This window comes from Strix aluco, chromosome 13 (assembly GCF_031877795.1).
Source record: "Strix aluco isolate bStrAlu1 chromosome 13, bStrAlu1.hap1, whole genome shotgun sequence".
Taxonomy (NCBI): domain Eukaryota; kingdom Metazoa; phylum Chordata; class Aves; order Strigiformes; family Strigidae; genus Strix; species Strix aluco.
Window position 1 is genome coordinate 21747951 of NC_133943.1, and position 23988 is coordinate 21771938.

General features: G+C 46.4%; 1 protein-coding gene across 9 annotated transcripts; it reads left to right on the plus strand.

Annotated features, from left to right (window-relative positions):
• Positions 1-622: 622 nt before the first annotated feature.
• PURA (purine rich element binding protein A) lies at positions 623-21861 on the plus strand. 9 transcript variants are annotated; one of them, XM_074839014.1, is made up of 5 exons: positions 623-1862; positions 18517-18582; positions 18670-18726; positions 19800-20094; positions 21298-21861. In XM_074839014.1, exon 1 carries the CDS (start codon positions 696-698, stop codon positions 1647-1649), a length of 954 nt encoding a protein of 317 aa, XP_074695115.1. In that variant the 5' UTR covers positions 623-695; the 3' UTR covers positions 1650-1862; positions 18517-18582; positions 18670-18726; positions 19800-20094; positions 21298-21861. The 9 variants fall into 9 exon arrangements, with proteins under 9 accessions (XP_074695115.1, XP_074695117.1, XP_074695114.1 ...); XM_074839016.1 differs by lacking the exon at positions 19800-20094 and having other exon boundaries at positions 18670-18871; XM_074839013.1 differs by having other exon boundaries at positions 19800-21861.
• The last annotated feature ends 2127 nt before the right edge of the window (positions 21862-23988 follow it).

The following is a 23988-nucleotide window of genomic DNA, read 5'->3' on the forward strand; positions in this document are numbered from 1 at the left end:
ACCGCGGCAGAGGGGCCGCCGCCCCGGGGTGGGGGGCACTGGCGGACCCCACTCCTCCCCGGTCGCCCGTGCGGTTGGTTTCCTCGCGGGAGCAGGCGGCTCCCGGAGCATCCCGCGCGAGGAGCCCGACGGCGTTGCCCGGTGCCGCCAGCAGCCCCCCGGCGGGCGGGAGCCCGGCGTCCACCCCGGGCTGCCGGCGGAGCGCCGCCGGGAGCCGCTGATGCAGCGGCGGGGGGGCCCGGCGCGGCGCGGCCCGGCGGGGGGGGCGCGGCCCGGCGGCGGCGCGGGGGTGCGCGGAGCGGAGCGGAGCGGAGCGGCGCGGTGCGTCCGCCCGGCGGCGCGGCGCTGCTGCCCGGCTCGGCGGGGCGGCCGGCGTCGGGGGCCGCTCTCTGCCGCCTTCCCGCGCCCTCTCCTCGCTCCCGCAGATCTCGCGAGAGCGGCCGGCTGGTGGCCGCGGGGGCTGTTGCAGCAGCGGCGGCGGCGGCGGGCGGAGCGGCGGCGGCGGCGGGCGGCGGCCGGGGGCGGCCGAGGAGGAGGAGGAGGAGGAGGAGGAGGAGGAGGAGGAGGCGGAGGAGGCGGCGGCGGCGGCGGCGGAGGCGGCGCAGGGGGCGGCGGCGCGGGGGGGGGGGGGGCGCCGGGCGAGAAGCGGCGGCGGCGGCGGCCGAGGCCGAGCGGCGGCGGCGGGCGGCGGCATCATGGCGGACAGAGACAGCGGCAGCGAGCAGGGCGGCGGCGGCGGGGGCGCGGCGGGCGCCGGGGGGCCGGGCTCGGGCGGCGGCGGCGGCGGCCCGGGCGGCGGCCTGCAGCACGAGACGCAGGAGCTGGCCTCCAAGCGGGTGGACATCCAGAACAAGCGCTTCTACCTGGACGTGAAGCAGAACGCCAAGGGCCGCTTCCTCAAGATCGCCGAGGTGGGGGCGGGCGGCAACAAGAGCCGCCTGACCCTCTCCATGTCGGTGGCCGTCGAGTTCCGCGACTACCTGGGCGACTTCATCGAGCACTACGCGCAGCTGGGGCCCAGCCAGCCCCCCGAGCTGGCGCAGGCGGCCGACGAGCCCCGGCGGGCGCTCAAGAGCGAGTTCCTGGTGCGGGAGAACCGCAAGTACTACATGGATCTGAAGGAGAACCAGCGCGGGCGCTTCCTCCGCGTCCGCCAGACCGTCAACCGCGGCCCGGGGCTGGGCTCCACGCAGGGCCAGACCATCGCGCTGCCGGCCCAGGGCCTCATCGAGTTCCGCGACGCCCTGGCCAAGCTCATCGACGACTACGGGGTGGAGGAGGAGCCGGCCGAGCTGCCCGAGGGCACCTCCTTGACTGTGGACAACAAGCGCTTCTTCTTCGACGTGGGCTCCAACAAGTACGGCGTCTTCATGCGGGTGAGCGAGGTGAAGCCCACCTACCGCAACTCCATCACCGTCCCCTACAAGGTCTGGGCCAAGTTCGGCCACACCTTCTGCAAGTACTCGGACGAGATGAAGAAGATCCAGGAGAAGCAGCGGGACAAGCGCGCCGCCGCCGCCGCCGCCCCCCCCGCGGGCGCCGGGGCCGAGCCGCCCCCCGAGGCCGAGGCCGCCGCCGCCGCCGCCGCCGCCGCCGCCGCCGGGCCGCCCGGCGCCCTGCTGCAGGCCGAGGAGCCCGAGGAGGACTGACCGCCCGCCCCCCCGGGACGCGGACTGGCCCCGCCGCCGGCGGGAGGGCGGGCGGGCGGCGGGGCGGGGGGGCGGCGGCGAGAAGCCCTCCCCTCTGCCCGGCGCCCCCCCCGGCAGCGCCGCCCGCCCGGCGCCCCCCGCCGCCCGGCAGCAGCGCCTCCGACCCGCCACCCATCGCTGGATGTTCCTCCACTTTACCCACCGTATCAAACAGTAAGCAGCTGCTAAAACAAAAAAAAAAAAAACAAAACAAAACACACAAAAAAAAAAGTCAAAAAAAAGTAATAACATTATATATGAACTGTGTTTCCTACTTGATTAAAAATATAAAGAACTGAGTGTTTATTTCCCTAATTAACCGAGAACTTTTGTACACGTTTAAGCTATTATTATTAAAAGTGTTTGCAAAAATGGTCAAGATTATAATATTGCTGAATTATATAAAAAAAAAAGTCCTTTTCATGTTGAGCTAACATTTGACTTTAGCACAAAAAAAAAGAGATATTTTAGAACACGTAAAATAATATTTTTAGTTTTTTCTTCTCATTTTGTTACCAAATTTCGAACCTTACATGGAGGTTACTATAGTATATTTGACACCCTATATACCTGTGATTAGAGATGTGTATATATATATGAGGGCTAGGCATGCTGTGTGTCTGAGCTTTGTCTAAATGTTATGCAGAAGTTTGTAGAGTTAAAAGGTACGTAGGTTTAATTCATGCAAGGTAAACAATAAGTGCTCTCTTTTATACAATATGCATTGCATCTGGACCTTAAACATATAAAAATGGTCAGTGAAACTTCTGTGAACATGAAGAAAAATTATTAAAAAAGGCATTTAAATGAAATTTGCTAACTTGTGATTTTTACGTTTGAACCAAAGTTATTCAAATAGTAAAAAAAAAAAAAAAAGAAAAGAGGAAAAGGAAAAAAAAAAGAGAGAGAGAGAAAAAAAAAGTAAAGAATTTCCTCCCATAATATTTTTTTCTGCACCTGTTTGGTTTACAACTGAGTAGGCGTATTGTCATTATTGTGTATATGAGATGTACTTGTATTGTTCATAATATATTTTTTTTATTCTGTGTACTTAAAGTACTTAACCTGGCGTGCAGCGGTTTCCAGTCAACCTGTTTTGGACAGCAGGTAGCGAGTCTTTCCATGTCGCCACTGGCACTAGCACTATCTCCTAAACTTGTGCGAGGTCCGAACCTGTGCTTTGGTCCCTGCCATGCCGCGAAGGGCTGCGGGCCTGTTAGAAATCAGTGCGACGCAATTGCAGAGTAATCCTACTGAGCCATGGGGTTCGGAGTTTTCGTTTAAAAGTGAAAGCCAAGCCGGTGTGTGTCTGTAACGGATTTCCATGTAGCTGTGGTGCTAGTTATTACTGGCTACATACCTGGCGAGCCTAGCCGTGCCCTTCCCTCCCTGTCCCAGCCTCCTCGCTGGCGTGCGTGCTTGCGGGCTCTGGTCGAAGCCTAGGGTAGGGAAACGCAGATTTGTCAGAACACTAATGTGTCCAGGTGTGTTCTCAAATTGAAATTTGTTTGTAATAATAAGAAGAATAATAATAGACTTTTACAGGTTGTTTTTGTTGTTTTGGTTTTTTTCTTTTAAAAAAAGTTGGTGTGCTTTTAATTGACTAACTTCTTGCTGCTGTATAGTAAAATATTAATATATTTTTATCATTAAACTGCTGCATGACTATCATCATTATGAGTGAAGAGAAAACATTATAAAAAAAAGATGCCTTAAACAGTGAAAACAAAACTTTTTTTTGCTTTCTTTTCTTTTCTTTTCTTTTCTTTTCTTTTCTTTTCTTTTCTTTTCTTTTCTTTTCTTTTCTTTTCTTTTCTTTTCTTTTCTTTTCTTTTCTTTTCTTTTCTTTTCTTTTCTTTTCTTTTCTCTTTTTTCTTTTTTCTTTTCTTTTTTCTCTTGGCCAGAATTCAGTAGACGGTGTTTCAGAGAAACTAGGATCTTGTTCCGCTCAGAAGTTTTTTTGGGATGCAATCATTTTTCTTAATGCTCTTGGCAAAGTTAGCTGTCTGGTAGACCTAGCTGCTGCACGTAGAAGCCACCACCTGTACGAGCAGGAGCTGCCTGTGCTTTACTGGTGGTCAAGGATGGAGTTTCAGAAGGGTGGGGAAAAAAAAAAGAGCTTGTTTTAAAGAAGTTTATTTCCTGCTGTCTTTTTATTTCCATTTGAAATTATAATTCCCTTTTTCTTTTTCTTTTTTTCTTTTTTTTTTTTTCTGAGATGTACTGTAAGTGTCAAAACAAGCTGTTTCCATTGTACCATGCATTATTTCCCTTTAAAGAAGTTTGCTGTTAGTGTTCACAGAAAGTTAAATATGAGATGCCAGTAGTGAGGTGTTTCTGTTTCTTTTAAACAATCACTGGAAATGTTTAAAATTGCTTTAATGTGCACTTTCCTCTTTCCCAGTAGTAATGCAAGCTTTCAGAGTGCGTAATGTGACATTTGAAATGGTTCTCAATTGCATGTAAACATTTGTCTGATAACCTGCTTTTGAATCGGAGGGTCTGGATGGGCAGTTCCATCGATTATTGTACTTCAACTGTGATGTGTGCGGGACTGCATTCTCCATGCTGCTAGCCGTAGTTAGGAAATTAATTGCTTTGGTTTTGCTACTTGATTGATTGTCTCGGTCCTGCTGTTCACTCCCCTCCCAAAGTTGTCGCGCTGCCGACGGACGCGGTCCGGCGCTCGTCGCTCCGCGCTGCTGCCTTGTGTCCCCAGCAATCAGCAGCGGGAGGCGATGAGAGCCCGGCAGTGCCCGTCCAGCCCCTCCCGGCTCCCGGCAGCGGCGCTGGCCCGGCGGGCTACTGCCGGGGGCTCCTGCTCGCCCGCGCCGCCCGGATCCTGCCCGGGATCCGGCTGCCTGGAGAAGCGCAGGGGCCGCGCGGGTCCAGTCAAACCAGTACAGCCTGTAACAGCCCACTGGCAGTTTTGTGAACAGTGTCTGAGAACTTGTGGTCAGTTTTTGTCTCGTTTTGGGTTTCTTCTGCGTGTTTCGTTCGGTTTTGTTTTGGTTTGGTTTTTTTTTTTTTTTATTTTCCTGCTTTTAACAGATGTTATGTATGTTCTAGGACTTTATGAATGATGATCATGAAAGACTAAAATGACTGTAAAGGTTCGTGGGATTTCGCTTCTGGTTCTGTTATTGTTTTGATTTTTTTTTTTTGCCTTTTTTTTTTTTCCCCCTGGAGGTGCTCGGTACTTTACCAAGGCTCGAATATCTCAGTATTTAAAACAAAGTACAGAAAACCCTGTTTAATGTTAGAAGAAGAAAGGTATATTTGACCATATGTGTTGTTTTAAAAAGAGACAGTATGCTCAAATGTGCCAAGATAACCTAATTCCTGAGAAGTATGCCTTATATTTTCCTTGATGATATGCTTTTAAATGTCTTGTAGAATAGGTCCAAGAGCATGATAAAAACTACTTTATAATGACTTCATGCAAGAAAACTTGAAATTCATTGCAATACTGACATTATTTTATTTTTAAGTCAAAGGGACACTGTCAAGTAATTTACCGTTGAAATACAGCCACCCTTTAAGTGGTTTTATGCTAACGGAGAAATGTCCTCCAAATTAAAAGTCCTTTTTTTTTTTTTTTTGGTTTAAAAAAAAAAAAGAAATTGCTCTGTCTCTGAGAAGTTAAATAAAAAAGAAAAAAAAAAGAAACAGAACGAGCCGCTGTTGATTCCTGCCTCTTCTTTGTGGTCCCGCTTGCGATGCTGCCGCAAGAGCGACCCTCCAGCTGCCCGCGAGCAGGAGGCGACTGGCCGGACCCGTCCTGGCTTTAGCTCCAGGCCCGTGGCCAGGGTCAGGGCTTGGCCGGGCAGCCGTGCCAGCCATCAGGAACTCAGCTGCGGGCGCGGACAGGGCACTGCGCTGCCAGCCAGGTGTACCCATAGGCGGTGGAGAGCTTTTTTGGAAAATTCAATTTTTAAAAAGGAAAAAAAAAAAAAATACTTGACAGTGTCGCTTTCTTGCGTATCCCTCGCAGGGGTTGAAATGTGCTGGGTGCTCGCTGAGAAGCGGTTCGCAACCTGTAACTTGTCTGTTGTACAGCGCAGAGGGGCTGCCCGGTGCGGGCAGCGGGGGCCAGGCAGGGACGATCCTATGAGCAAGGCAGAATGTTGCCAGTGATTTTAACCCCTGCTCAGAGCCGACCAATAATTTCTTTTTTTTGGGAGCAATTACTTTGTTGCCTTTAAAAATAGCACTGTAACCACCTTTTTTTATGATTAGCTGTAGTATAACCTTTGTCCCTTCAAACTATGCAAGCTATGAAATGTAAATTAGGGATCAGTTAAAGATAGTTGATTATATTCAATCAGATGGCATTCATGCACTAACTGGAGTATATACAGATAAAGCTATTAGAGTGACTTGTATGCTAACAGCAAGATATAACATACCTACCTATTCTAAAAAAATGACTATTAATATTGTATAACAGGACTGTGGGGGTTGGGAGGGGATGTTATCTCTTAAAAGGGGATTTAAGATTTTTATAACTGTTTTTTCCATCAAACTTTAATATTTTTGTCAAATTTTTAGGTATTTAATTTGTAAAATAGATTTTACTTTGTACTGGCGTACAGAAAATAGGGGTTGATTTAAAGTTTTTTGAAGCCAAGTGATCAAGTACATTTGTAATAAAAAGTCAATGGATCTATATCAGTCGTACTCACTGTTTTCATTTCTTGTACGTTCTAATGCAGTGGCGCTGTATGTCTCCCAAGGAAAAAAAATTGGGGAGGTGGGTGGAAGGAGAAGGCAAAAATGACAGCATTGGTGCTGCAAATTGATGCAGCTTTCCATACGCAAGTGGCCCGTGGTCAGTGGAGATTTGGTAGATACGCATTTTTACTGAAAAACACGGTGCACTTTTTGAAGACGGGTTGATGAAAACCTGACGTTTTTGGCATGTGTTCACTTCATGCTTCCACCTTGGTGCCCGTAAACTCTAAAGCCGCCCTTTGGGAAGTGTGTTTCCCTGGCACTTAAGAAAAACAAAACCAAACAAAGCAAAACTCAGATTTCTTCTAAGGTGGTGAACTACGGCACTTCACGTTTTTGCACCTGCACGCTGTCTCCCTCAAATGTCTGCCACTTTCTTCTTTTCTCTAAGTTCAACCGGTTAAACTTTTTTTTTTTTTTAAAGTAAAATTACTGAGTGTTTTGGATTGAAGACTTCAGCAGATCCACCGAGTTTGGATCCAACACCTTGCAGAGCACTGATATAATTAGTTTTTGTTTGCTTGTTTGCTTTAAACCCAGACCTGCCATTTCCTGTTCCAGGGCATGTACCAAATCTGATTGACTTGTCTGTGGCAGAAGTTGTGGGAGCTAGAAGTGGAGAATCCTGACATTAATGTACAAGAATGCTAAAACAGGTTTACATTTCAGGGGGCTCTCATGAAACACAAAAACTCAAAGTGTAACTAGAACCAACCAATTTCCTGGGCTTTGCTAGTCCAACAGGTAGAAAACGAGTCTCAGGTGAGTTGGAAAGAAGGCAGCAAAAGCAAATTCTTCCACAACTGTGCAATTTATTTGCTCATTCAAAAACCTGCTGCTTCTTACTGCCTTGGTTTGCTTTTGGAGAGATAGGGCTCTGCCTAAAGCACTGGAAAGTTTCTCTGTTAAAACAACACTGTCAAGAATTTTTTATTTAATTGCAAATTTAAAATCCTGATTTGCACCTTTTTTTTTTTCCCTTTTTTTTTTTTTTTTTGCTTTGCTTTGCTTTGTCAGGCTTACCTAAATTTTCCTTTTATTTTCTTACTATCCTCCTCTGCTGACTGCCTACTCCTTGTTAACTCAGCTTGTGTAATTGAAGGGGTACTGTTCATGTTGGTGTTTGGACTATCTGGAAGAGGAGTCCAGGGTAGTTTTAAGTTCTCGTGCTTGTCTTTGTATTTTTTGCACATGCACTTCTCTCCCTGAAAGTTTTACTCTTTTTGGCTTTTTTCTATAACACGTGAAGATAGGTGAAAGGATCTGAATTTTTGGTAGCAGAACAGAGAAGCGGGCTGCATGCAAAGTGTTGTCAAAATGTTTTGACAAAACCGACAAGGTAAACAAGAGAGTTCCATTTTTATTCTTGATTCCTTCTGCTGTTGCCATCTCCTGTGCCACTTGCAACAATGAGAGATAATTTCAGCCCAGAGCTTTTTTTCAAGCCTGTGGTTCCTTTTACTCTGCTCACTTGCACATGATTTATCTCGCTGGCACTGCAAAATGTTGTGTGTGGGTTGTGAACGTGGCAAGGAGATACGTATATATAGTTTAAAGCTAGTTAAGGTTAATCTAAACGGACTTTCAAAATGATAACCTTTTTTAAAAGCCTGTTTTAACCAGAGTCTACTCTTTGGGCCTGAAGTTCATGGCATTTTTTTTCTCTCTTAAGTGAGATCTCTTGCGTTGAAATTGCTGAGGGTGGTAGCCTGATGGCTCGGGAAGGATGTTCCTCTCGTGTGACAGCTGAAGTTCCTCTTCGGAGTTGGGCTGCCCGCTCTGCTCCCATCAGCGATGCCGCCTGCCTGCTCCTGGCCTTGGGTCCACTCTGGGAGTTTCTCTTAGCCTGCCTATCCTTCTTTTTTACTTTTTATCTCTTCAAAGCATTTCAGTTCCCAGTGGGGCTGTGTTTTAGCAGCACTACAGTCTGGGGGAAGGTCAGAGTACATAGCGGTCCGCAGTGCATCCCACTTCTTGTGAAATCAAAGTGGGCTTGTCGTTAATGCAGGTCTGAACAGCTGTAGATAGCAGAGAGAACGAAATGCCATCATTTTTAGGGATTCACAGAGTTACTTCTCCAATGGAAATTTTATTGCAATTTGGATGGCATAAAAGTTGCTGCTGGAGAAGTACGTTGGAAGGGGCAAGACGAGCAGGTTTGCTTTTGCACATGCCTTCCCGCAGGCAGGTATGGTGCTGCTGTCGCTAACAAAGACATTTCCTGAGCTGGTGGACTCAGGCGGATACCAAGCTGGGTGAAAGGAGAAGCTCCTAGCAGTCGCAGCAGAGGAGGCATTGTCCGTCTGGAGGGTGGGAAAAGGCTTTCGGAGCAAGGCAGGAGGACTGGGCTGGCAGAGGTGGACAGCTGAGGTGCACCTTGGCCGCCGCTCGAGTGCTGCAGCACCTGAACTGGTGTTCAGGGTGGAGGGTGGGTGGTGCCACTTGTAGAGAAGCACCTAAGAGCCAGGTGACAACAGCTCTGGCAGACCCTTTGCCACGGGTGGCCGAGGGGTGCCAGGCAGCCGATCCCAGGGGAGCACGGGTCGGTGGGGGTGTGGGGCTGAGCTCCCCGCCTGGGGTAGCTCTGCTGGCCCAGTCTCTGCAATTCGGTGTCCGTCTGTGGCTGAAGCCAGACAAGCAGTTGTGTTTTTTGGGAGAGTCAGAGCATGTCTTGCCTGCCCCTATAAAATTAGTAAACAGTTGTGTAGCCTGTTTCAGGCAAAATATAGAAGAGGGAGAGTTGAATTCACACGGCGAGGAACGAGGCATGTTTTCACGGAAAAATGTCAGCTGGAGATTAAGTGAGAAAAGATAAAGATAGAGGACTTCTGGCCCTGCTATCTGTCTTTTGAGTGTTGACTGATTAAAACAAGTCAGAGCAAATGGCTGGATATCCCTGAACAATGCTTCACTGTCCCTCTGCAGATCAATACTGCTGGCGCTTTTTTGCCTGAAGAGGGGGTCTGGTCTTTTTGCTCTGGAAGGCGCCACGTCCAGCCAGGATGGAGCCCTGCTCAGGCTGGCTGTAGGTTTTGCCTGCATGTGGGTATTGCCTCATTTTGGGTGACCAGGACCTTGCAGCAGATGTCCCTGGGGTGTCTGCGGTAGCTTTGCAGCTCAGGTCAGACGTGCACTTCTGCAGCGAAGTGCTCTGCTGTCCCTGTGTAATGTACCTTGGTTTTATCATAGAACAGAGCACATGACCTGATTTGTTTTGGGTTTAACTAAGCCAAAAGACAAGCTCTATCAACCGGTGGGAATAGGTTGGTCAGACCAAGCTAGAGCTCGTGGGAGAGTAAAATCCCCGAAACACAGATAATGTGACTGTTGGGTCCTGAGCAGTGACTCGTTTGCTGTCAAACTTGGCTCTGGCTGTGCTGATTGCTCGTGTAGATGTAGCCCCAGGTAAAACAGGAGACCACCTGTGTAGACGGCTGGCCATTTATGCCCCTTGTTGTCTTGAGGCTTAGGTTCATGACATGTGGTATACTTCTGCTCCTTTCTGGATCAGCCATCAGCTGGGAGAGCACTTGCTTTGAACGGGCATCTTCTGGATCTCCCCAGCAAGTAACTCGGTCTTAACTCGGATAATTCCTTGGCTTTGCTGATCATCATTTGGTTTGCTGTCCATCCTGTCGTTATCTTTGCAAAAATACACACCTTAGCCTTTTAAGCTTAGGCCATGTTGGAGATGAAGTGAAAAGAGGACTGGCTGCAATGCTGGCTGTGGGAGTTTGTGCTGAGCCTTTTTGGCTGTGGTGCAGAAGGGTTTTTTTCTTGAAACACTATCTTGAAATATGCAGGAAGCGAAGAAAAGCTTCATTCTTTCTATCGCAGATCGGAGAGGTGAGAGGTGTGGAGTTATGTCTGCAGCATGGAAGGTTGCGTCCCTCTTGGCTAGCGAGACCTTGGAAGGAGGCGGCTCTTGTGGGAGCTGATCCTCCGTGCTGCCAGGAAGCCAAAGTACATGCCTTGGAGAGATTTACTCAGCTTCTCAGGGAAAAACCTCTACACGTTGAAATGTCATCCCAGTCAGTATGTTGATTTCTATGGAGAGCTGCTCATAAAGGTGGCTTGCAAATGGCACCTGAATCCCCGCGACCACGTTGGCCCCAATGGGTTTGGATTTTGTACTGGACACAGTGCAGAGACCCCGTGGCAGCCCCCGTGGGTGACCGTCTCCATGCAAGAGATCATGTCTCACTAATGCATGTCAGTGGTTTTGACTGTGAGGTGGCACTTGTGGGAAGGTCTGGGAGCTGAGCCTGAGCTCTTGGAGGCATCTCAGAGACATCTCATCATCCCACTGGACCGATGCACAGTTGCTCGAGGGTGGGCCAGCACAGGGCGCTTCGGGGCTGGCATGCAAGGACATGGGAGCTGTGAGGTCTCTGCTGCAGGGCTGACCCCCACTGGGGTGTTTTCAGCTCCTCTGTGTCATCATTTGTGCTGGTGCTGAGACGAAGCTGCAGGCTTCACACAGTGGCTGAAGGAGGCTAAATCCATATAAGATATATGCCTGAGTAATTCATATCGGTGAGAGTTGAGAGTGGAGAAAACGAGAAGTGGTGTTTTTTTCCATTGCTGATGAATGTCTTGATGTGCGACTCGAGCTCAAATCACCAGGTCCTCATCATATCTGCAGTGCCCTCCAGCTGGTACGTTAGCCCCAGTCAAAGGCTGGGGTGGGTTTTGTTCTAACTGTGGGTGGAAAGGCGTGCTGTCACGTGCCAGAGCGCAGGACAGCGTTTGTGCATCTTGGGCAGGACCTCTCCGCGTAGGACATCTCGGAGCAGCACTATCATTTGAAGGTTTAGCCACGTTGGTTTGAGTGTCTTTCTCTCCCCCAGGTTGGGTTTGCTGTAGTGTCTCACTAGGGAATATGTTTTATTTCTCCATGCTCTGTCCTGGTTGCACAATAGTTTGTGAATGCGATGCAAGCTGCTGGCTTTATTGTCTGTAGTCTCCCGAGGTTTGGAACTTGCTTTTCCTGGGCTTGCCTTTTGCTTAGGCATCTAGTATTGGGCAGAGGAGCTCAAACCAGCACCTCCTTGGGAGTGTGCATCAGCGTGTCAGCATCAGCCGGTCCAGACTCCTCAAAACTCACCTGGGGGTCAGGAGGTGGGTGCAGGGTTTTCAGGGGCCAGCTCTTCCGCATCAGTCCAGCGGAAGCAGGTCCAGCTGTCTCATTTCTAGGCAAACTGTGAAGGCTTGCTGATCTGTCAATACTTCAAGAAATGCCGGGGCTAGGAAGCGTGGATAAAGGATTTTGTGAAATCTGGTATTTAAACCTCCCACTCAAGTGATGCTGAGGAGAGCTGGCAACGTAGCATTGGCTTATCAGGAACTGTGTGGGCAGGTCAACTTAAGAAAAATGTTGTGTGAGCAGCACCAGAGGTGAAGAAAAGAAGCCAGTGTCTTGTCAGGTGCAGAGTTATAAATGGGGTCAAAATTTCTTTTTATTAAAAAGATTATTTTATTTAAATAATAAATGACAGTAGGATCACCATTGCTAGGGGCTGCTGAAGGGCAACGAGGCAGGTTTCTGAGCAAAATAGGGACTACAGGCTTCAAATTATTTTCTAGCATTAATAATTCTGAACTAAGCACTGCAAATTCATGTAATTGTCATCTCTGCTTTTATGCATGCAAGCAGTTTGATTTGTGGATAGATCTTCTGACAGTATTCAGAGGCTCATTCGATCTTTAAAAAAAAAAAGTTGGCTTCTGAGCTTCAGCTGTCGATAAAAGTCCTGGTAAATGAGTCCTTGCAGGCTTCTGCAAGGCCATATGTAGCTTATCTTGTCCAAAGAAAGTCTCTAATTGGTGCTTTAAAGTAATTAAAAAAAAGACTCCATTAACAGTCAGTCTATTTTTAGTTTAAAGATGGACTTATATGGTCATAAAGTAAAAATCCTAGCTTAATTATGGAAATCGAAGAACATTGCGCTAGGAGCTCCACACACGAGTGCAGAGCGGACACGCTCTAAGAGTTACTATTTTCTGATAAAATACTGTACAGTGCAACAAGTGGAGGCGCTCCAAGCTCCAAAAGTGTTTTGAGGCCAGTGTTGCTGAGCTGGTGAAGAGATGGCATTAAATCATCTGCAGGTGGTCATGGTCTGTCCTCACCTCGGCACTGGCTGCCTTGCCTTTTATTTGTGGAAACTTGACTTGCAACTGGACAGGATTAAAGGGATGATTTATAATTTAAGATAACAGAGTTGTCCTCTGTTCTGGAGATTCCTCTAGAAGCTGGGGAAGTGGCTCTGGGAGGTTTGGATGGCAGAGGATTTGATCGTGGGAAATAGAGGCTCTGCTCCCAATGATGAGGAGGAGATCCATCTGATTGCCTGTTGAGTGGACATGTAGATCCTAGAAGATAGCAGAGTGCTTGGGGCAAGCCTGGGGCTGTCACCCTTGAAGCTGAGATACTTGGGAAAATTGGGTGCCTGGGAGGAAGACAAAATTTAGGACATGGTGACACCTCTTCCTAAAGACGTAATGCGTGCCTGGGAAGATGACAGAAAGTAGGTGAAGTTGAGAGCCATGACTTTGCAGCGTGGGCTGGTTTGCACCTCAGCCGAAGCATCCCTAGACTGGTGACGCAGAAAGTGGACAGGGTTTTGGGAGGATGGACTGAACACAGTGCTGGTGGAAGGCTGAGGCTGTCCAGGCTTGGGCAAAGGTGCTGAACAGGAGTGCTGGAAACAAAAACCTCTGCCCATTTCTCCTGGAGGACAAGGAGCGAGTTTTCGGCGTGGGGTACGAGGAGGTTGAGAGCAGAGTTGTGTACGTGGGAGGAGCAACCAGCTGTTGGGCTGCAGATTGGGATAAGAAATGGGGATGTGGTCCAAACGAGAAAAATGTCTGTAGACCAGTGTGGAAACATGAAACAAAAATAGTTGTTGTAGATTACTCAGTGGTGTAAAAAGACCTTGGCATAGCTGCTCTGATTGAAACATGGTGGGGGGTGATGAAAATCATTACGATACTGCATTACCTGCCATCAACTATACCAAACAGGCATGCTAGGTCATAAAGGTGCGAAGGAACACTAGATCTAAAAAGTTGCTGTAAAATCTGAGAGGAAATTGGAGTAGTGATGACCACACAGCCAAATTTATGTTGGATATAAATCCCGTATTTTAATGACACAGAGGTATTAGGAAATTTCCTATTCCAGACAAGAAGGTGGTTATGGGTTTCATGGGGCTTGTGAGAAAACCAGGCTCATGCATCTTCATAAACCTGTAAGAAAAAGTAAATTCAATTATGTCTGTGCTGTCTGGTCAGATTGTTTGGGAAGAAGATGGCTACCATTTTGGTGAACAAACATCTTGATTTACTTAAAGGATCATTTCTTGTAACAGCCTGGTATAGAGTTAGCCTTGATTTAGGACTAAAACGTTAAGAACTGGTTCAAGATATAATTACCATTGAGTCATTAAATAGCAGTGACCACAGTACAATTACAAGTTCAGCATCCTCAGGGGTGGAAGGCGCTGGACTAAAAATGAGTCTTGTGTTATAAAATATTGCAGAGGAGAAGATCAGAAAAATAAAGTCCTTAAACTCGTCAAGGCAACCCCATAGATACCTGGAAAGGTTACAGATATCCAAGTTAGGCAGAGTAAAATATTTATAAAGTTATGAAGTAAAATAGTTATAAAGGAAGGGACTTCTGGCAGGACTTCATCAAAAGACAGAAGTCCAAGTCTTGCAAAGTAGACTGAAAGAGCCATGGTGTACAGCAGGTAACCCATGATCTGGAAATTAAGCAGTTTAGGAGGGACTTTGAAGATCTGTTGGCCTCAGGGAGCAAATGCTATCTTAGGGTATATCAGAGAGAAGGCTGGGGAGAAAATCTGAGCATGCAGGACTGAAGGCACAGTTAATTTTCTGCACTACTTCATACTACTTAAGTGACTTCTCCATGTCATTCTGGAGCACAGGGCATGTTTGAGAGCCTACCTATCCATCACATCGTCCTTTTGGATGATAAAGATAAGGAGCCTCCCTCTGAAACTCAAGGGTTTAAGGCAGAGATGCTGGAACAAAGTAGTAAAGTCAAGTGGAAGAGCAACAGGTGTACCAAGGAGTTTCAAAAGAGCTTGAGACTGAAATGCTACAGCAAAAATAGGGCTGTTAAAAAATAGCTTAGTATTCTCCATGACTAGATAACATCTTAATGTCAGATTATTATTTTTTTAATTAAAGTATTAAACGGTGCACTGGGAATTGCAGATCAGCAACCCTGAACTCCAGTTTGAGAAAGAGGAACTAAAGTGCTCTAAGTCTTCAGTATGTGATAGGTTGGAAGCAACATACTTTCTGCAAAAAAGGGGGTTGGACTAGGTGGCCTTTGAAGGTCCCTTCCAACCCAACCATTTTGTGATTCTATGATCAATCTTGTTTTCTGGGTAATCTACCAGAATCTTTGAACATGTTGACAAACAGTAGGGGGTGGAAAATCAACTGATCTTTATTTGGATGCTTTAAAAGGTTTTTATCAAGTCCTCCCAAGAAGGTAATGAAAAATTATGCTTGTAATGAGAAGAGAAATATCATAGAGTCCTTCTTTGGTTGCAGCCAGTGTTGATCACTTAAGCAGCACAAAGTGGACAAAAGTCTAGTTGGAGATGGTGATCAAAGGCTTCCAGGTCTGCTTCTTGAGTAGATCTTCAGTCTTTGAGCAAATTAGTTTCCTCTGGAAAACACTGATTCATTAAAACCAAAGTTGCCCGGTGGAGAAGAGTTGATTTTCATTGAACTTTCCTGGTTGCTTGACCGAAGAGGAGAAATAAGCCCAGAATACTGGGTAGCATGGCATCTAGGTTTCTCCTGTGATGTGACACCTCCAGTTCAAATTCCTACCCTGATCTTGACTTGTGGATCTGCCAGATCCCAGAGCATGCCTCAGCAACTAATGTTGTGGATATGTTCTGTTTTCTTTTGTTTTTACCAAGAAAAACCTAAAAGGTTTTGGTTTTGACAACGGGCAGACAGGGAGGGAGTGGGGAGAGAGGTCTGGTCAGCATTTTCCAGGTCTCATCTAGCTCTGTTCTTGAGGGAGCGTTGTCCGTGTGTGTGTGTGCGTGTACGTCTCTTCCCAGGAGACTGGGAGGACCCATAGCAAACTGGTGTGAGCTAGAGCAATGCTTTGCTGCTCTACCTTAGTTTTAGGCTTCTTAAAAGTCTAGAAGTCATGGCAAATACCCTTGCTTCTCCCACCTTCCCTGTCTTCAGTAGATCATGGTACCAAAGAGCAAGTGCTTTGACAAGTCGTAAATAGGAGCGGGTTAACTGCAGGCACCTCAAGGCTTTCAGTTGGAGTTGGTGTTTGGCTGTAAGAATCGGCAATGGAAAGAGCAGAGTGGTTGGTTGATACTAGAGAAGTGACTTCAGCCTGGCCACGACTGGAAGATTCAGAAGAGCATGATAAGGTCTGGGACGGTGAGCATGCAGCGGTGCAGGCCGACCCTGGGAAATGCAAGGCAATAGGCAGGAGAAAACAAAGTAATTTTTAATGCTCCAACAATATTGCTAGGCTTTAAGTGATTTGCTCATTCCGGAAGAATATCTGATTCTGGGTAGCAAAAGCAACTGATGTGAAGGTGTATAGACCACCATAGAAAATAACTGCGTGTTACAGATTTAGGTGCTCAGGTCTGAGAGGCTGCTGTGCGTGAACTCTCCTGTAACACAGTTCATTAGACCCCCATGGTGTCCTTGTGCTGTTTTCCCTTGGTAACCTGGTCGTTGTCACTGGCACAACCTTTGTCCCCTCCCCCTAGAAATACTAATTTCATTAGATTGCTCACTTCTAGTTAAATTATACCAGCTGACTTTGAAGTACTTAATATAAAAATGTTGTGATATGCTTGCATGATAGTTACTTGATATAAGAAAAAAAATCTCTTGTGCTCTCTCTTTAGGAATTTGGGCTTTGAGTTTCATTGGGGAGTGTTGTACATACCCAACTGCACGGGATCAGGCCCATCTCTTTTTAAAAATGTATTTCACATCTGAGATTAGAAACGTTCTACAAGACAAATCAGAAGATAAAGTTGACTGTTACAGGCTCAGATGATAATAGTGACTTGTGCTAAAAGGCTGTCCATCCACATAGAAAACTGCACAGCTGCTTCTGTTTAACTGCTGTCAAAGGTCTGGCATCTTGCTAATAGTATTTTTTTCTAAATGTACTGAGTATACTTGCCTTTAAATCCTGTTAGGTACAGATAATTATTGTTGGTATTCTGTAAATTAGCTCTATACTAGCATTCACATTGGACTAGGCTTAATATTGTGAGTGTCAAAGATGACTTGAAAAAGGAAAATTAATTTATACCCTTTTAATGAGGTTCTGCCCCGTGTAGGGGGTTGTTTGTAGAAGTACCAGGAGTGTACAGCTGTCTTCCCCCTTTTACTTGCTGTGATTCTCTGCAGGAGAACATACAGATTTTAATCTATTTTTCCATCCTTTGCAGACACTGAGATATTATCACAGTGAGGTCCATGGAAAGACCTAGATAAACCTGGCCATAACGCAGAGATAATGCATCTTTTCCATTTTTTTTTTTTTCTTCTGCTGCCCATCAGGCCTCTGAGCTGTTTTTTTTAAATGTAAAAAATTTAAATTGTTTGAGTAAAAATCACTTCCCTCATCTGTCCGGTGTGACATCCTCTAATATTTGTAGGTCTGTTCAGGCTGGATTATTTGTGGTCTTCCAGAAAAGGTAGACGGGAGTGGAATTACTAATGCCAAAAATTGCCCACGGCAAGGGAGGGAAATCCTTGTTTTCAAGACAAAGCCCATCCGGACCCTTTTCAGACACCCCGCAGCACACCGCCAGGGTATAAATACCTACTTTTTCTTTTCCAGGTGATCTTTAAGGCCAGGTAGCAGCAGGCAGGGTCAGTCTGTTGGGTGGATGGGATGGGGGTCCTGCCCTGCGTATTTGGCCTGCTTCAGCATCAAACCCAATGTTTTTTAGGCTGGGCTTTTGTCCTCCAAGCAGAGCTCGGCCCTGGCACAGCCAGCCCTGGGGTTGTCAGTGCCGTTTGGCATCCCCGCTGTTTGGCGATCCTTGCATCTTCACAGGCCCGAGACCCCCAGCATCGCCACGGGGATGCTGCCCGCGCATCACCCAGCCACTCGGTGTGCATTTAGGGAGCTACATGTGGTTGGCTTTCACTGTGTCCTCAATTTTGATCCCCAGGGCAGAAAAATTAGGACTTTCTCAGTTAAAGAAAAAACAAAAAAGTGAAGCAAAATCTCTGGAGAGTGGTGTTTTCCCGCAGTAGTGACAGCTGTTCACCACCCGCTTCTGTTCAGCCATGACCCCTGGTTCAGTTCTGCTGGGTTTTTAGCCATCTTGACCTCATGTTTGCAAATATTATTGGTAATATAATGCTCTATGTACAAATGTCTGTGTGGCTCATGTGTATGTTTCTGTGGTTCAAGTCAGCCACAGACTTCTGGAATTTCATTGTACTTTGGTTAAATGTTGGACTTTTAACTCTTCTACTGTATGGCTTCTTGATTTCTCTTGTCCAATGTGGACCAACTCTATTTTTGGAAATAAATAAGCATGTAAATAAAATGAATGGGTTTATGCCACTTACAAGAAAATGCTTTATTTAAAATATACACTCAGTCTTGTATATTTTATGGTATCTCAGGGAGTGGATGAGGCTCAGGCACCAACAGCACTGGTGATGAGATACCATATTATGTACAAATTCATTTCCAAGTGGTTTTGGAAGAAGACTTTCCATCTCCTGAGCCAAACCCCCGTAGGACCAGCCTTGCGGAGGGCGGGGGGAGAAATCCAGAAAGAAACGCGTAGTTTAAGGGGGAGTAAAGGAAAGAAACACAACTTTCCTCTCAACACAAGGCTTCTGGTTTGAGGTGTCTGGGTGCCAAAGATGCCGCTGAGTGTAGGGATGCTGCGGGGCAGTTCTCGGCTCCTGCCCAGGAGCACGTGGAGATCAGGAGCACGATGACTTCTTTTTTTTCTTTTTTAACTTCTCCATATAAACCAATATTTACCAGTAATCCTGTGTTTCTGTTTTTGTTTTTTGGCAGACTTTTACCAGTAAATATCGGTTTATTCCTGAAACCAGAAGCCCTAAACATACCTTTGTTAATAAGGTCAGTTGTCATTTTGTCTCTCTCGTTCCCCGCTCCCCCCCAGTACAACCTGGCAGGTGATTGAAAGGTACCAAGTTTTCTTTCTAGTTTTCCTGCTCTGCATCTCTGGGAACTGGAGCCCGCAGGACCTAGAGCCTTCTGTTGGTAACGTAGACCCGAGTTTACAAATTATTCTTTTACCATTTTAAAGCCTGCTTTTAAGGACAGAGGTGTTCCCGGCTGCCCACTACGGGAACTGGTAGAAGCCCCTGCAAATGCATAAATTGTTTCACCTCTCTGAAGCCTGCGGGTAGGTCTCTCACAATCATCTCCAGGCTTGGGGCTGAGAAAATAATTTATCCAAAAATATACACTAAAAAATGCCATTTCTATTTTACAGTGAGCAGGACTGGGGGAGGGAAGGGCGGGAAAGGAATTTGAAAATTTTTTTTTTCCCCCCCGTTTTTTCTGATTTACTGCTAGAAAGCAAGTGTGACGTGGGGAGGAGGGAGAGAATCTAAGCGTTGCCCTGCCTAAACTGGTTGTAAACTCTTCCTCCAAGGCTGGGAGAAAGGGCAAGTAAAAGGTCTGATCCTTAAAAGGACATTGCTAGGTGTCTGGACCCCAAAAGCAGCTGGCGCTTTTTAATGACGGGAATTGCTTTAGGTCATTTTTTCAGAGTTTTGGTTTAAACCAAGACAAATTGACTTGGGAGCGTTGAAGCCTTCTTTTTTTTTCCGCAAGTGTTTGCAACCCAAACACAACAGCATTATGCTAATACTCAAGAAACAGAGAAGCTGGCAAGGAATAGAAAATGAGTTGACTGCTTTGTGACACATGGTCCAAGCCAATTTTTTCTCCCAAGCAAACAAAATGCAAAAAAACCCCAAAACAACAACAAGCAAGAAGAACAAAAAAACAAACAAAAAAACCACCAGCCCCAACCACCCCAAAAAACACAACCTCCCAAAAAAGCAAACCAAAGGGAATCTCAAATGTCCAGTCTGGTTTTGTCGTACATGGTTGTTGAGAGCGTTTTTTGGCATAGCTGCAACCTAACTATGTCCCTTTAAGGAGCACCAGTGGCTAATTTCCTCCTAATGAACCCAAAAGCTGAGGTTTTTGCAGTTTTTGAGTGCAGATCGAAGCATCTGCAGCCTTAGTTGGAGTCCAGAATGAGGGGAGCCCTTCCAGCTGTGCACTTTGAGCTGAAAACTACCTTTCCTCCCCTTTTGCAGCCTGGGTGGTTCTGATTGCTGGCAGTTCTGTAATACAACTTTAATCTGAGCAATTGAGGCTGGTCCTACATTATCTTCAGACGTCTTTCGGAGGACTCCTGTTACCAGTTTGGTACTCAAAAGCTACACCCCACCATCAGAAGTCACTTTTTTTTTTTTTTTTTCCAAAGGCAGTGATAGATTACCCTCTCTAGCTCTAATGGAAAAACGATAATTGCAATGCAACTTTCTAATAAATTGTTCATATATTCATAATTCCGTTGCAATCCCAAATTGGAGAAGAGATCTGTTAAAGGTATATATTAGTCTAGATTTTTTCTTATTGTAAATACTGTAATTTTATAATACTGTCAATATTTTATTAACTTAGAAATATTTAACAGAGTTTAAACTATGGTAGTTGATTTATTTATAGGTTTATGTTGCAGCCAATATTGCATTACATTCTAATGTAAGATTAACTTTCAGCATGTAAACTTTGATTCAATATATCTTTGGAAAGATTAAGAGAGAAGACTCTCGCTCTTAATCTGTAATACTTATCCCCCAATTCCCAGTTTGGAATTATTTAACAAAATATTAGGAGGTTTTTAAGAGCTCATGAATCTAATAACTGCAGTTGGATTTGAAAACTTGAATTTTGAAATGTACCTGGCTCTTTCATCCTGTGAACAAGTTTGCTTCAATATCTAATCTATATAGTACGGAAGTCTTTATTTTGAGCAAAGGGACACTGTCAGATCAATTTTAGATTCTTGTTTGGGGGCGGGGGGGAGCAAAACTCATGCCAAGTGCATGTGTGTTTAATCGCAAGGGGAAATATCCCTTTTTTGTTGGTTTGGGTATTTGGCTGGAAGCATTCCTGCAGCAGTTTGCATCCTGGCAGCCAGGGCACGGGGTGGAAATCTGGCTGCTCCGAGGAGTCTCTCTCCCGTCCTGGCGAGAGGCGAGATGCCCAGCAGTGCTGCTGCGGTCCTGCCATCCCTGGCACCGACTGTAGTCAGAGCTCTGTGAGATGGGTAAAAGTGCACAAGGTCTAAAACTTGCCAATTTTTGACCAAAGTTTTTGCTTTTTTTTTCCAAATCTCTCTCTCTCTCTTTTAGCCTGATGGTGTCCCTTTAACAGCATAAAGATATTCACGTTCTCTGAAAAACCATTAGAAGTGATTTTCTTTTTAAGGCAGGGGAGAATTGGTCTGTAATATGTTTGCAACGTAACTTGCATAAAAATACCAAATATATATCAAGGGTTTTCATGGGAGTTGGTATTTTTTGAGTGTAAAAGTTAATCTTTATTAGAGATGTGCCAATCTATACTGCTTTATTGTAGTGTTGTTACACTTAGGCATTTCAGTTAACTTACGAATATATACTGTAACAGTATACTTTGTACAGATTTATTTAAAATTTATTTGAAAACTGAAATAAAGTAGGCAGAAAATAAAGATATTTATTTTTCATTTGACTATGTAAGAAGGTATCATTCTTTTGGTTTTAGTGCACTGGTGTACCAAGCCTCAGAACCACTGCTTTCTCCAGCTCATAGGATGCTTTTCCAAGACTGTGGATACGTGTATGTGTACTGCTGTGTTGATAAGTAAATGCCAACGATGGAGTTCGTTGCTTTTATACATCCCAAAGAGAAGTTCTCCACCGTTCATTTTCTGTTTTCTGACCGAAAAGGCGTGTGTTTGTGAACAGTGTTCACGCAAGTTCTGCCATCCCACACTCACATCAGCTTATACCAATGCCAGGATGGGAGGATTTGCCTGCGTACCTTCCCCAAAACACCCTGGTCCACAGTGGCATCGTCAGGGAGCAGTTCAAACGTGTGTCCTTTGGGCTTTGTGTAAAGCAAATGCAGAACAAGAAAAATTGAGATGTTAAATCCATTAGAAAACAAATTCCTTATTGTACAGTAGTATGGAGATCTCTAGTCAACCTGCCATTAATAATAGATTCTTATTTTTTGAATGATCTATTTAAAAGAACAGCAAGCATTGTATTTGCTAGTAAATCTGAAGTGTTTACATGGAATTACTAAATAAATTATTTGATCTAAGATGGCTCTCATCAGTGCTGATTTTTAATGCTGGAAATTGATTTTGGCAGCTGCTTTTTTAGTTCGTGCTGTTCTTTAAAAATCTTCCAAAGCAGGTTTTTTCAATGCATCCTCGTGTTTTAAAGTAGGTTCTAAGGAAGATGGAAAGCATGTCTCTCCCCGCGAGGTCTGACAGGAGTGCTAGCTAATGTTTTCCAACCCTCTCCACGTCATGAGACTGCCCCTTCCTATCCCAAACCACTGATGACATTGCTGAGCCAGAGCAGGATGCTCTGCACCGAGAGCCCTGCGGCAAATGGTACAGCTTAGCTGCAGCTTTCGCTGGTCTGAGTCCTGGTGCATGTGTGTGTATATATATATATGTATATATATATGTGTGTGTATATATATATGTGTATATATATATATATATGGGGGGGGTAGTAGAAAGCGTTGGGGTAGAGGTAAAACATCATCCTTCAAGGTAACGAGTTGTCCGACTCGGTTCCAGCGTGGCTTGGTCCTGCCTCCCGCTGTGCCGAGCCCCGTGCTCCCGGCCCCCTGAGCCTGCCCAAGCCCCTCAGGTCCCCTCGGGCAGGAGAAGCTGGAGCTGACCCTGCTTTGGGTCAGCACTGAGGCTGAAGGAGACTCTGGGGGGCTTCCAGCCCCTCGCAGCAGCAGAGGACTGGGGTGCTCCCTGCCGGGGGGCTGGCTGGCGTGGCTCCCGCAGCACTCCGGGGGCGCAGGATGGGACAGGGGGGCTGCAGCCCGGCGGGGGGGTGGCAGGGGTCTGGCTGCAGGCCACAGACGTGCAGTTGGAGGGAGAGGCTGGATGGAGAAAGCCCTGTAAAAGGAGCAGGCAGGAATAGCAGGCAGGCGTTGCAAATGCCGAGTCTGGCCACACTGTGTCTCCCTCCAAGCACTGCATACACTTGTTCTTTCTTAGGCGTTGGAAACTGGGGAAAAAATGAAACTATAAGCAATGCGATCTATCCCCGCATTTCTCATTTCCCAGGCTTTCTTATACAGCATTCTAAGTCACCTAATGTTTTACTTAATGCTCTCAACACTAGCTCTCTGGTTAGAAAACCCACTGAACACTTACATTATGCACTATCTGAAATTTTTTTTGGACCTGGATTTCATGCTTCATATTCAGGGCAGGATTCCCGTCCTCCCCGTGTGCTCACACCACGGTGGCACTGCTGGCTGCTCCGTGACTCAGCTGGGGAGTGCTGAGGCCAGACCCCACTGCAGGCACACACCCGCGCCCCCTTCCCACTCCTCTCACCCTGGTTTGGAAAGGTCCAGGATTTCAGTTCCCTGGCCCTGCAGTGCAGTCACAGAATCACAGAATCGCAGAATTGTCTAGGTTGGAAAAGCCCTTGAAGCTCCTCCAGTCCAACCATGAACCTCACACTGACTGTTCTCAACCCCACCAGATCCTTCAGCGCTGGGTCAACCCGACTCTTCAACCCCTCCAGGGATGGGGACTCCCCCCCTGCCCTGGGCAGCCCATTCCAACACCCAACAACCCCTTCTGCAAAGAAATCCTTCCTAAGAGCCAGTCTGACCCTGCCCTGGCGCAGCTTGAGGCCATTCCCTCTTGGCCTGGCGCTGGTTCCTTGGCTCAAGAGCCTCCTCCCCAGTTCTCTGCAACCTCCTTCCCGGCTCTCCTCGAGCCTTTCAGCCCCAGCTGCTCGCCGATCACAACATGCTGCACACCGTGCTGCTTCCATTGGAAATAATTCTGCTCTCCGCTTATTCTTCTGAATGATGCATTTATAGGCATCTTTTTCTCATATGAGAGCTAGCATGTGGTTATGAGTAGTATATTCCTAGTAATTTGCTTTCTGGTTTGTGGGGAAATTGAGCACACTGATAAAATGGCTACATTTATCTGAGTAACATCAGGAAACTTATTTGGGACAGATGTTTCTCCAAGCTGATTCCTACCAGCCCTGGCCAATGGTTGGTCCTTCAGAAGAAGTTGGAAACAGCTGCTCTGCACCTTGCCGAGCCATGCAAAGCCCTTATTTTGGAAGAAAATATTTCCTCATTAGCTTTATTTCCCATCCCCACCCCCCACACACACTCCCTTTTTAGCATGAGGAATTACAAACAAAGCTCAGGAAATGATTCAACCCA

What these genes read in the sequence shown, in the direction of transcription:
- PURA (XM_074839016.1), top strand. Translation starts at nt 696, where the DNA reads ATGGCGGACAGAGACAGCGGCAGCGAGCAGGGCGGCGGCGGCGGGGGC.